Source organism: Syngnathoides biaculeatus, chromosome 18, assembly GCF_019802595.1.
Source record: "Syngnathoides biaculeatus isolate LvHL_M chromosome 18, ASM1980259v1, whole genome shotgun sequence".
NCBI classification, from domain to species: Eukaryota; Metazoa; Chordata; class Actinopteri; order Syngnathiformes; family Syngnathidae; genus Syngnathoides; species Syngnathoides biaculeatus.
The window spans coordinates 17,468,812-17,480,683 of record NC_084657.1 but is presented as its reverse complement, the minus strand read 5'-3'; the positions used below and the strand labels follow the sequence as shown (position 1 = coordinate 17,480,683).

General features: G+C 39.4%; 1 protein-coding gene across 1 annotated transcript; it reads left to right on the top strand.

Moving 5' to 3' along the window:
• The first annotated feature begins 1,732 nt into the window (after positions 1-1,732).
• On the top strand, positions 1,733-11,626 carry tmem135 (transmembrane protein 135). The gene is made up of 15 exons (XM_061804255.1): positions 1,733-2,036; positions 2,412-2,539; positions 4,419-4,511; positions 4,686-4,719; positions 4,962-5,027; positions 5,101-5,147; positions 5,236-5,277; positions 5,360-5,536; positions 5,738-5,807; positions 5,889-6,056; positions 6,418-6,481; positions 6,565-6,641; positions 8,392-8,490; positions 8,570-8,637; positions 9,457-11,626. The coding sequence occupies exons 1-15, from the start codon at positions 1,899-1,901 to the stop codon at positions 9,605-9,607; spliced, it is 1,422 nt and encodes a 473-aa protein (XP_061660239.1). The 5' UTR covers positions 1,733-1,898; the 3' UTR covers positions 9,608-11,626.
• The last annotated feature ends 246 nt before the right edge of the window (positions 11,627-11,872 follow it).

Below are 11,872 nucleotides of genomic sequence, written 5' to 3'. Positions count from 1 at the left end.
CATGTCTCGTATAAATGAATGAGACGTTCTCCGCTAGCATAACACCGCTACGTGTGAACGATTGACACACATTCTTTGTTGAACGATATTTAGCGATGATCGGACTGCACAAACATATTGATTTCTTGCTGGCTTGCGACCGAAGCTTAACCAGACTGTTTGCACGAAGATATGCCCTAAATTTGATTTTTAATACACGTCTCGTATAAATGAATGAGACGTTATCCGCTAGCATAACATTGCTACGTGTGAATGATTGAATGAAATCAGAAGCATGGCGTCTCTCTCAGTTAAGAATGTATTTTATTTAGAATCTATAATATATCGTTGATTTGAATGAAATCAGAAGCATGGAGTCTGTCTCAGTTCAGAATGTATTGTATTGTATTTGCCTTTTTTTACTGTTTCAGGAGGCGTGGTTAAGTGTCCTGTGCGGAGGGGTCAATTGCAGGGCACACGGAGACAGACAACAGTCCCACTCACAATCACACTTAGGAGCAATTCAGAGTCTCCACTTAATGCATATCTTGGGGATGTAGAGGAAACCGGAGTGCCCGGAGAAAAAACCCGCAGGCACGTGGAGAACATGCAGACTCCACAGAGGTGAGGCTGGGATTTGAACCCCAGTCCTCAGAAAAGTGAGGTCAATACTGTACAGCTGCGCCACCGTTCCACCTCATCAAAATTGTATAGATTGTTATTGTACTATCTAATTAGTTGCAGACATGTGGCTTGTAAGCGACACTTAAAAATGTTTTATATGGTGCATGTCACCTCCATTAACCAGTGTGAATTAGAATTTTGGTGATTGTCAATAGAAGCTGAGCAGTATAGTCTGAATATGCACCCAACTTTTGCTATGCCATTCTGCAGGTGGATTAATACTATGACCAGCGGCGTACACGTCAGTCGGTGAAGCAATGGGAAGACTGCACATCTCGTTTGAAGATGCAAGGCTGACACCTACTGTCCATATTTGTGTCTTACAAATGCAAAGATACAGCGCATTGAGCGCATGGTAAAATATAATGAGTCTATATGAGATAATGATTTTGTACGATATTAATTGTGCTCATGATTTTGTACGATATTAATTGTGCTGGGAGCTCACCTAAAGTTCCTTACGCTGAAGAGTTGATGATGACCATGGGACCCACTTAACCTCTCGAAATCCTTTCCCGTTACCCCTTATTATTTTTTACCCAGAACTGCTAAGTATGAATGAATGAAAATGGGATCCAATTGTTATCATACAAATGTTAATGATGAGTAACATGTGTCATAGTTTGTAAATAACAATAATATGTCATAATAATAAAATAAAAATCTGATTATTTGATATGACTTTGATTTCGTGAAATAAATGTATTCCATCATAAAATTCATTACAAGCAGCCAAAGGTTCTCTTCTCTTCTAGAAGTGTTTCAATAGATTACCAGTTAGGCATATCGTTGTTATAGTGATGATAGCATAACCGTACCAATTTACCATAGATTATATCAACTATTGCGATTGATTGAAACAAACCAATAAAATTCATCAATTGAATGCATGGAATACATGTCTTACTAATGCATGTCGCTATTTATTTATATTTGTAATATAATAATAATTCAAATGTAAAATAAAGGATGAATGAAATTCAGCAAACTCCTGCAATTATTTCGGCGCAATAAATATCACCGTGGTTTCCGTGACACGGACAGCAGCATGCCCCGGAAATCATACATTGGCATTTGTTGCCTTTATTTCTCGGCGTGTCTTGACGTAAGCGGGCTTGCGCAACGTGAGCGCGCACGTCGACGCGTGTCAGACCCATTCAGTCTCAAGCGAACGAAACAGAAACAAGACGATCTCGCACTCGTAGGCTGTCACGCGGCTAGGAAGCGGGACAGCCATGGCCGCCCTTAGCAAGATAACGCACAACTGCTACGAAGTCGGCCATACCTGGAACCCGTCGTGCGTGCAGTCCTGTGTTGACATAACGAGGGGCGCCCTGGAGGTGTCCTTCAAAATATATGCCCCCCTTTACGTGGTGAGTTGTGCGGTTTCAACGCCGCGCCTACGTTGGTAGCTAACGATAGCTTAGCAAAGCAAATTCGAGTTCTGGCAATGTTTGAAGATTGGCTAGCCTTTCGTTTAGCTAAGTCACGTTTGTGACGCCAAAGGTTCACGGAGGCGCTCCACAAATTTTTGACTTCACGCTTTAAACAAAGTGTCAAAATTGTCTCCCAAATCCCGTTCACACTCGTTTTGCTAAACATTTTCCCCGCAAACAAGAACCTATTGTCCGTTGTAGAATAAACCATTCACTGAATGTTATGCATTGTCAAGGGTTACAGACAGACAAAAAAAGTTTCTTTCGACTCCAATGGTTCGACGCTCACAAGTCTCTCTCTCTCCCTGACAGATAGCAGCTATTCTTAGGAGAAGGAAGAAAGATTACTACATCAAAAGGCTTCTTCCCGAGATTTTACAGTCTACCTCTTTCCTCACTGCCAATGGAGGTCTCTATATATTCTTCTTCTGTATTCTCAGGCAAGTTCCCTCCCAAAGCAACACATGCTCATTACTGTTTTGGCATCAAAGATTAGTGTCTTCGTCAAAAGAGAAATGATAAAAAGTTAGTCCATAGTGAGTTAGTCGACTGTACATGTGAAGTAAAAAAGAAGTGGCCCAACAAGACTGCTGTGAATGACTCCTGTATTCATGCTATTCTTGGAGTTTAGCCTGTTTCCCCTCTCTTTACTGTCACATCTTGTACAAAACATGCTCCAATGCTGATAAAGAAATCAATAAGGATGTCTGTCATGTGATGAATGAAAACAAACAAAAAAGTTTGTGCCCAAATATCTTGGGCAACATTAGCAGTTGTTTTCTCACTTAGTTTATGATCATTATTTTTATACAGTGTATCGGAAAAGTACGGAGACCCTAAAGGGACACTGGAAAAAAAAAACTAACTGGTTTCTCATTGTAATTAGTTAGTTTCTCATTGTAATGAGTAAGTAGTCCATTGCATGTGTGCATGTATAAAAGACCCGTATTCCTTATTCAGGAAGCTACCGCTAGTAGGTAAATAAGCTACGACTACCTGAACGCAGGAAGCTACCGCTAGCAGGTTAATAAGCTTTGACCAATAGGGAGCCATTTTTCGACATTCTCATAGTAATGACTGTAAGTTACTCATTGTAATGAGTTACTCATTGTAATGAGTTACTCGTTGTAATGAGTTACTCGTTGTAATGAGTTACTCGTTGTAATGAGTTACTCGTTGTAATGAGTTACTCGTTGTAATGAGTTACTCGTTGTAATGAGTAACCTACTCGTTGTAATGAGTAACCTACTCGTTGTAATGAGTAACCTACTCGTTGTAATGAGTAACCTACTCGTTGTAATGAGTAACCTACTCGTTGTAATGAGTAACCTACTCATTACATTGAGAGTGTCTAAAAACGGCTACCTAGGGGTTGTAGCTTATTAATCTGCTGGCGGTAGCTTCTTGCGTTCAGGTAGTCGTAGCTTTTTTACCTGCTAGTGGTAGCTTCCTGAAAACAAAGTCAGTCATTACAATGTGTAAGTTGCTCGTTATAATGAGAAACCAGTTTTTTTTTTTTTTATGTCCCTTTAGGGGCGCTGTAGAAAAGTGACTATGCAATGTATTTTTTCCATTTATTTTCAGGCCACCAGCTTTTGATAGCTCTAGCTTCACTGTTACTGTAAGCATATCATTCCCCTGCCTAAGACTCACTCGTTGGGATTAGAGTAGCGTTGCATATCTGTGGCGTCAAAGGACATTTTTCTGTATCTGACTTCAGTTTAATCCAGCGCAACGCTCCACATGGACATTCCCGGGCTTTGTGGGAACACTGCCCTAGGGGTTCAGTGTTTTTGTCAGAACTGGTAGGAGCAGGCTTTCCGTTGCATGGTTTGTCAAGGGGAGATCCTATTTTGAGGATTTTGCCATGGATTAAAAAAATTGTGGTTTTATGCATTTAGGAGCATTTTGACAGCCTTAAAACTAAAGTAAAATTGGCACTGCGCTGGAGTCAGGGACAGAAAAACTTCTTGCCGAGGGGCAATCCTGCAACGTTGCTCCAATGTCAATTGAAAAGCGATTGGCAAGGAAATCATATTACAAAAAAAAAAAAAAAGCTGCCGAAGGTGTCAAATGCTGCACAGATGACCTCACATCTTATACTGGAAATAAAATAGAAAAAAGAAAGTGTGGCCATGAAATCATTGCTTTTCTGTCTGCTGCTCATGAGTTATTGTTTAGATAATAGCTCACCCATCCCAAACACACTTTATTTCACTGAATCCGTGACAAAAAATGGCAGAGCTATCAAGTGCAGTGAAAATGTTTAGCACGTTTTCACATGTAGTCAAGCAATAAAGCTGAAAATTTCCATTGTAGGAAACTGCTGGGAGGGTTTTATTCCTGGTCCGCTGGGTTTGGCTCAGCCCTGCCCGCCTCCTATATTGCTATTCTCCTGGAGCGCAAGAGCAGGTAAGATTGTTATTCTATCCATTCATCCATTTTCTTTTACCGCTTATCCTCACAAGGGTTGCAGATTGTTATTCTATGTGTATCATATTTAATTCCCTCCTACTGCATACATTTTATTTTGAAGTTCTCTACTACGTCTTAATTCTACACTTTGTCGACATTTTCCTTGTGCAGGAGAGGACTTCTCACAATATACATGACAAATCTCGTAAGTACTACTGTTTTTATGAACCATTTTTTTCAATCTGCAGAAAGTAAAAGGAATTTATTAGCAGTAAGACACGAGAGGATGCCTATAGATGTAGAAATAGTTGGGAATACATTTGCCTCCCTTGTGATACACACAATTTGATAACAAATGGCCATTTGGTTTTTGATTCCTGTCAATTATGCATTTTACAGTGGAAATAATGACAAACAAAAAGGGATGTATTTGTTGTGTATTTGCAGGCAACAGAGACCTTGTTTCGCATGGCTCTGACGCGGGGCCTCATCAAACCTATCAAACATGGAGAGGTAAGAGGAAAAACGAGCTTTTTGGGTGTTACGATTTGGAAAGACTTTTCTGATAGTCTTCTCTACACTTTAGGTGCTCCTCTTCTGCATAACTGCATCCCTCTACATGTTCTTCTTCAGGTCAGATCCTACCAGTGGAACATGTTCCCATAGCTCAAGGCGATCATTCATATGAAACGTGTGTGTGTGTGTGTGTATTGTCCTGCAGGAGTAAAGATAGCCTTAAAGGCTTTGCGTTCTCCGCATTAAAGTATGTTGCTCTGCCTAACCTCACTGCTTAACTGATTTTGACAATCGGAAAATTTGATACTTCCATATTCTCCTACTTTCAGATTCATCGTCGGCAAGGAAGAGATCCCATCTCATTCTGTTCAGCCCGAACAGGTCGCCGGAATCCTGCAAGAGGCGTTGGCCACCTCAGAGACTGAGCCTTCGCATATATCAGCATTACAGCACGACTGGAGGAGCAGATCTTTGCCAGCCTACACCAGGGGATTGCTGGACTCATTGTGAGGGAACACGCTCGCGCTCACACTCGTTGTGTCCCACTTGGCGCACTTTGGATTAAAGTCATTTTTTTGTGTAAGGTATTTGGGTTCAAGATTGGCAACGGGGAATATTAACAGTCATTATCGATACATACAGCAAATATATGGTGGCAATCAACAGATGTTTATTTTTTTTTTATTTGCATTTCTGTAATTATCCAGATGCAAACAAGGTCCAAAACACAGATGTTGTAAACATTATCATGACAACTGCATTTCGTACTGCATTAAAGTAAGTTGCTAGATTTAATTATTTATATGTGATACATTACAGGTTAATGCACGTTTATGTGATTTTTCTCTTTACACTCAGGGTTTTGTCAGGATGTTCAGTGTTGGCTACTTGATTCAGTGCTGCCTTAAAGTACCCTCGGCGTTCCGGTACATCTTCTCAAAACCTTCACAGCTCCCCTCCCTCTTCTACAATAAGGACAACTTCCAGCTCGGGGCCTTTTTGGGCTCTTTTGTCAGCATCTACAAGGTAAGTTTGTTTTTTGCAGGGCCACAATGCAGGTCAGTATTTGTAATGTGAAGGGGGTTCTTTCGGCTTGTCCCTTTCGGGGTCGCCACAGCGTGTCATCTCAGATGAACGCACATATATGTTTGGCACAATTTTTACGCCGGATGCCCTTCCTGACGCAACCCTTCCCAGGGAGTGGAGGCCCCCAGTGGGATACGAACCCACAACCCCTGGTTTACCAAATCAGTGCTCTAACGACTGAGCTACGGGGCCTCGTATTTGTAATGTGAAGGGCTATGTTAAAAGATTGGATCAGTGTGAACTTAGTCAGTTTTTTTTTATTTTCATTTTTTTTTAAACTCCCTTTCTGGTTCTGGTTTAGGGAGCAAGCTGCTTGCTTCGTTGGCTGCGGGATATTGATGATGAGCTCCATGCTTTGGTGGCTGGTATGTCAAAACGAAGTGCATTTAGAGAATCCATTTTTATTACCGTATGTAATGTCTGTCATGTTTCTCCTCGGCCTTCCTAGGCTTCCTGGCGGGAATCTCCATGTTCCTCTACAAGAGCACGTCCATATCCATGTATCTCTTCTCTAAGCTCGTGGAGGTAAAAATTACCTTGTGTATGTAGGGCAGGGGTGTCAAACTCATTTTTGTCGCGGGCCACATTGTAGCTATGGTTTCCCTCAGAGGGCCATTATGACTGTGAAACCATAAAAATCTTTAATCACCTCATTATACATACATACATCCATCAGTCCATTTTCTTTTGCCGCTTATCCTCACGAGGGCTGGAGCCTATCCCAGCTGTCAACGGGGTACACCCTGAACTGGTTGACAGCCAATCGTAGGGCACATGGAGACAAACAGACCCACTCACAATCACATCTAGGGGCAATTTAGAGTGTCCAATTAACGGTGCATGTTTTTTGGGATGTGGGAGGAAACCGGTGTGCCCCGGGAAAACCCATGCAGGCACGGGAAGAACATCCAAACTCCACACAGGCGGGGCCGGGATTGAATCCGGGTCCTCAGAACTGTGAGGCCAACGCTTTACAGCTGTCCCACCGTGCTGCCATATATACATATATGAAATTTTAAATTTTGGTAGAGATTTTAGCAAAAGTTATGGAAGTTAACACACATGATTTACCTTCGCGGGCCACATAAAATTTTCAGCTCAAAAGTGGCATCTCAATTGAACATTCACTGTAACATTGTTAAATAATGCACTTTGGACCCCTTAAAGAATTCATTCTGATCTTTTGCATATCCTGATTCGGGAAAATTTAGTCTAATGATGTCTAAGGATGCACATAGTTCCAAAATGCAAGTTTATGTTGCCTCAAAATCAACACTATCTAGAGCGAATATTAATTTGCTCTTTGTCGGGTTGTAGGTTGTGAACTGCTATACTGGGTTCTCAGTCCGGTTTGCTTGTGAGTTCTGGCCTCTGAGTTCTATGGACATGTTTGGTCAAAGGAGTTGTGTATCACTAGACACTGCTGCTCTATATTTCTGCTTTTTACTAATCCACAGTCCCACAGGATATGGGACAAGAGTTTCGAGCAGTGTTCCAGAAGAATAGAGACATAGTGATCTCTAACTTCATTTCTAAAAACTTTTTTTGGATTCAGCTTTGCAAGTGCAGGAACAAACCATGCAGTATCTTGAATCCGGGGAATGTGGTTCGTTTAAGAAACAGTTTGATTGACTCGATATCATCACGTGATCACAACAAGGGCGACCGTAGTACTGAATGTGCTATAGCTGCGTACATGGTCTCTTACCGCAGCTTTGTGACTAAAAAAAAAATGGCCATCTGATGATGCAAATACAATGTCTTTATTTAACTATTCACTGACTATTGGTTCACATAAATCCTTTTGACTTGGTCTGGACCTGGACAATTTGAAGATACCTGATCTAGCAAATTCCTCATTGCCACGCCATTGTAATGTTACATAGCTAATAATAACATCAATAAACATACATGTTAGCTAAGCTAACATTTAGTGGCTATTCCTTAGCCACAAATGGATGTTTCAGTGTTATAGTATAGCTAGCCCACAGTATCCATTTTGCTGTGGTGTTCATTTTCTTGCTGCTGTCAGTCTCCTCTTGGATATATTGTACCTCCTTACCGAAAGTAAGTGCTTATTCTCCTCCATGATTGCTGTTCATTATTATGTCTTGTTACCGAGTTATTTGTTCAGTGGGCTGTGTTTTTTGCAGTAAAGAGGATGTCCATTCTGTTAGCATGCCACTGCACATAATGTTTGTTGCTCCTCTTAATCTTATCTGTTGTGCGGAGTTCATCAATAACGGAACACGCGATAACCTCCCTTCTCCGACAGACCTTGTACTTCAAGGGCATCGAGGCCGGCCACTTCCCTTACTTCCCGCAAGCGGACACGTATCTCTACGCCATCTCTACCGCAATTTGTTTTCAAGCTGTGAGTGACACACAAAGACACCACACAAATGGCTATCTCATAAACAGGATGCGTGAAGTTAACTTGTTGTCATTATTAGGCTGTGATGGAGGTGCAAAATGTTCGACCTGCTTACTGGAAGTTTCTTCTGCGTCTCACTAAGGGCAGGTAAAATGAATTTGTTTAATTTTTAGGTGATGAATTCAATAGGAGAGTATCGAAAAAGCCAGTGATGCTCAAAGTATGGTCCATGGGCAACATATGTGTTCTTTGTTTTAGCTTAACACAAAGCATTTATATTGTCAAAAGTCCTGTAATATTGCATCAGTTTATCTCTTTTCTCTAAACTTAAAATGTATTCCTAGCTTTATTTATTTTGTAATCTTTCACCTGAATTAATGTATGCATTTATTCCAAAATAATAATGAGTCAAATAAATACATTGAACCTATTTTACTAAATATTAGTTAACTATAGTATCAATTACAAAACAATTTAATATATAAGTGTGAATTTTCCAAATTATAATGTACTATTTCACATAAGGTACAAAAATCTTGGTAAATTTTTTGGTGCATAAATAATTTGGTTGATTCATTATAGTGTAATGAAAATATATTTTTAAAAGTAATTCATTTAATCTTTTCTTATTAAAAGAAACAGTTTGACCCAAAACACTGTAAAGTATTTGTATAAGTTTTTTTTCATCTTATGACAATTGATTAAATTTATTATAATGAAATTGTAAAGACCACAATGAGCATAAATAAATGTTGTTGAAATCAAGTATTGTACATATTTTACTGTTTACAACCTCATTTACAATTGACGTGGGCCTTCAATTTTAAAAATCAAATTTACCTTGAGTACAAAAGTGTTTTTTTTTTTTTTTTTTTGCACTCCTGCTCTACGGTGAGCAATAATTCCCAGGTAAAGTTGCTAATGTTGTTCATACTACTTATTCAACGATGATATTTTTTCTTGTAGGTTTGGGCTAATGAACAGACAGCTGCTGGATGTTTTTGGCACTCAGGCCTCCAGGGACTTTCAGGGTTTTGTGCCCCAACTGGACCCACGCTATGTTTCGGTGCCCAGCCAAACAATGCTTCCACTAGGGGGCGACGTTCAACTAGGATGAAGTGGAAGTAGAATATTGGATTTTAGTGATCAAATATGGTGATCTTTTGCTAACGGGTCTGTTATTTGGATGATGTCTTGACCAGTCTGTTTCGGGTGTATGCCATTGCATGAAGTGGCAGGGAGCTGTCCAGATGTTTTTAATGCACATGGCAGCCTTCTGCTACTCTATAAGCTAAAGAAAAGCTGCAGTCACCATTTATGTATTTTTCACATAAAATGGCCATCTACGCTGTAGCATTCCATCACTCACATCTTTCTTTCCTAGGTTCACGTGTCCTTACCAAGCCATGTTTGGTTGTTAGAATGGTTGCTTTAACAGTGAAATTAATGTCTGTTGTAGTTATTTGATAAGATTTGGTTTGAACCAGAGATAATACATCAGCTATGTCAAACGTTTTCTATAGAGCTCGTGCACATGACGTCACAGTTTGCACGGCGCCATATTGCCGGTCAAACCTGGGAGTGCGGGAGTCGTTGAACCACAGCAGATTTTTCAAATTGCCCGAGACCTGTTGTGCTGTTGGTTGTCATAATAAATGAGACAGTTCGTCAAAGATATCATTCTATAGAACACCATCAGAAAAGACGAGAAAAAAATCGATGGATTTCGGCAATCAAACGCGATGGATGGTGCCCAACGAAATACGCCTGTTTAGCGATCATTTCATTTCAGGTAGGAATTATTCTTCTCAATCTCAAATTGTCAAGAAGTATTTATGACAAGTTGGCTCATTTGAGAACAATGCGTTAAAAAAAAAAAAACGGCCACAGAGAGTTTTACGGAGGTAAGCGTGTTATAGCAATACACTTCTGTGTACGGAGGCAAAATTTTTTTTTCCTAATCATTGTTAATGAATGCGAGGTTGTGTAAAACCAGGGGTCATTTAATTAAATATTTGTATTTGTATTGAAAAAATCTGAGTGGGTCCATCACTTTGTGGGATTTATTCCTGATTGAGAACAAATCCAGCAACGAAGTATTTGTATGCTTCCAGACTTTTGTACGCTTTCAAACTTTTCCGTATAAATGTCGACGACTTACTCACCAGGTATAAATGTGTAGATCCAGACGTCCAAGACAAGCTGAAGCGAATTAACAGTCCACTTTCTTATCGGTGAAAACTCAAAATTTTCCACGTACCTTTGTTGATTTATCACCTTCAAAATGTGTAACAGTATCAGACAAAACTGGGTGTCGTGCAATAAGACATATTTTTGTTTCGTCTCAACAGCATTAACTTGTGACGATGCTTCGTTTGACCAGCAATATGGTGACGTAAACAAAAATCACACGATTTTTATGACGTAGGTGCACCAGCTCTATTGGGGGAAATCTTTCACAACTGAACTGTGAACCACAGAATATAATACATAATAAATTACTCTGTTATTGTTGAATTTTGATTATCAAAAGTAGATTGAAGATTGTTTTTTTAATATTGATCTTATAACTGAAATTAAGACCAGTTCAAATAGTTCAATTGTTTGAATTCCCAGCACAGTTTAATGGTTGTATAAAATGTTTACTATCTGTGTATAACAATTTTTTTACATTTACATTCATTTGGTTGTGCTTTATATAGCTGCAGGAAAGATGTAACTCACTAACCCATTCACAGCTTGGTTATCATCTCTTAATAGTGTATGGCAAAAACCTTATAACATTTAAAGCTACTTTCCAAACATGTTTTACACAGTTGAATTTTATTTTATGATTTATTCTGAAGTGGACCTTGGTTGGTCATGTATAATTGATCAGGTTGTAAAATTCCAGTTTGTTTTCAAACATTTTGCATCTCGCACTCCAAGACAGCTTTTGACACGTGACCTCTGTTAGATAATCCATGTTTGAAAAGATGAAAACACTACTCGTCATCCTCGTGAGGATAAGCGGAATGAAAGATGAATGAGTGAATGAAAACTAACAAAATCTGTTACGTATTACACGGATGCAATTGTCAGCAAGTGATTTTTGCTTTATGTGATGATGAAGTATTAAAATATTTTTTGATTCATATATGGTAATGTGTATAAGTGGGGTTGCCTTGAAATGTAACGTTTATATTTGAACACAAATTTAAAATACTGGGCTTGTCAACATTGTTCCAGTTTGCATCAGATGCTCCCCAAAAGACAACATGAGTGGCCGATGTGGATGTACTAAATACAGCTCACCCGTGATAGGACATCATTTGAAAAGGTATCCACTTTTAGAGGTGTTGAGAAATAATATTGCATATTTATATGGAACATTTCCCTTTTA

What these genes read in the sequence shown, in the direction of transcription:
- tmem135 (XM_061804255.1), top strand. Translation starts at nt 1,899, where the DNA reads ATGGCCGCCCTTAGCAAGATAACGCACAACTGCTACGAAGTCGGCCAT. An exon ending in AACCTATCAAACATGGAGAG is followed by an intron (nt 5,028 to 5,100) that starts GTAAGAGGAAAA and finishes TCTACACTTTAG; the next exon opens with GTGCTCCTCTTCTGCATAAC. An exon ending in CTGCGTCTCACTAAGGGCAG is followed by an intron (nt 8,638 to 9,456) that starts GTAAAATGAATT and finishes TTTTTCTTGTAG; the next exon opens with GTTTGGGCTAATGAACAGAC.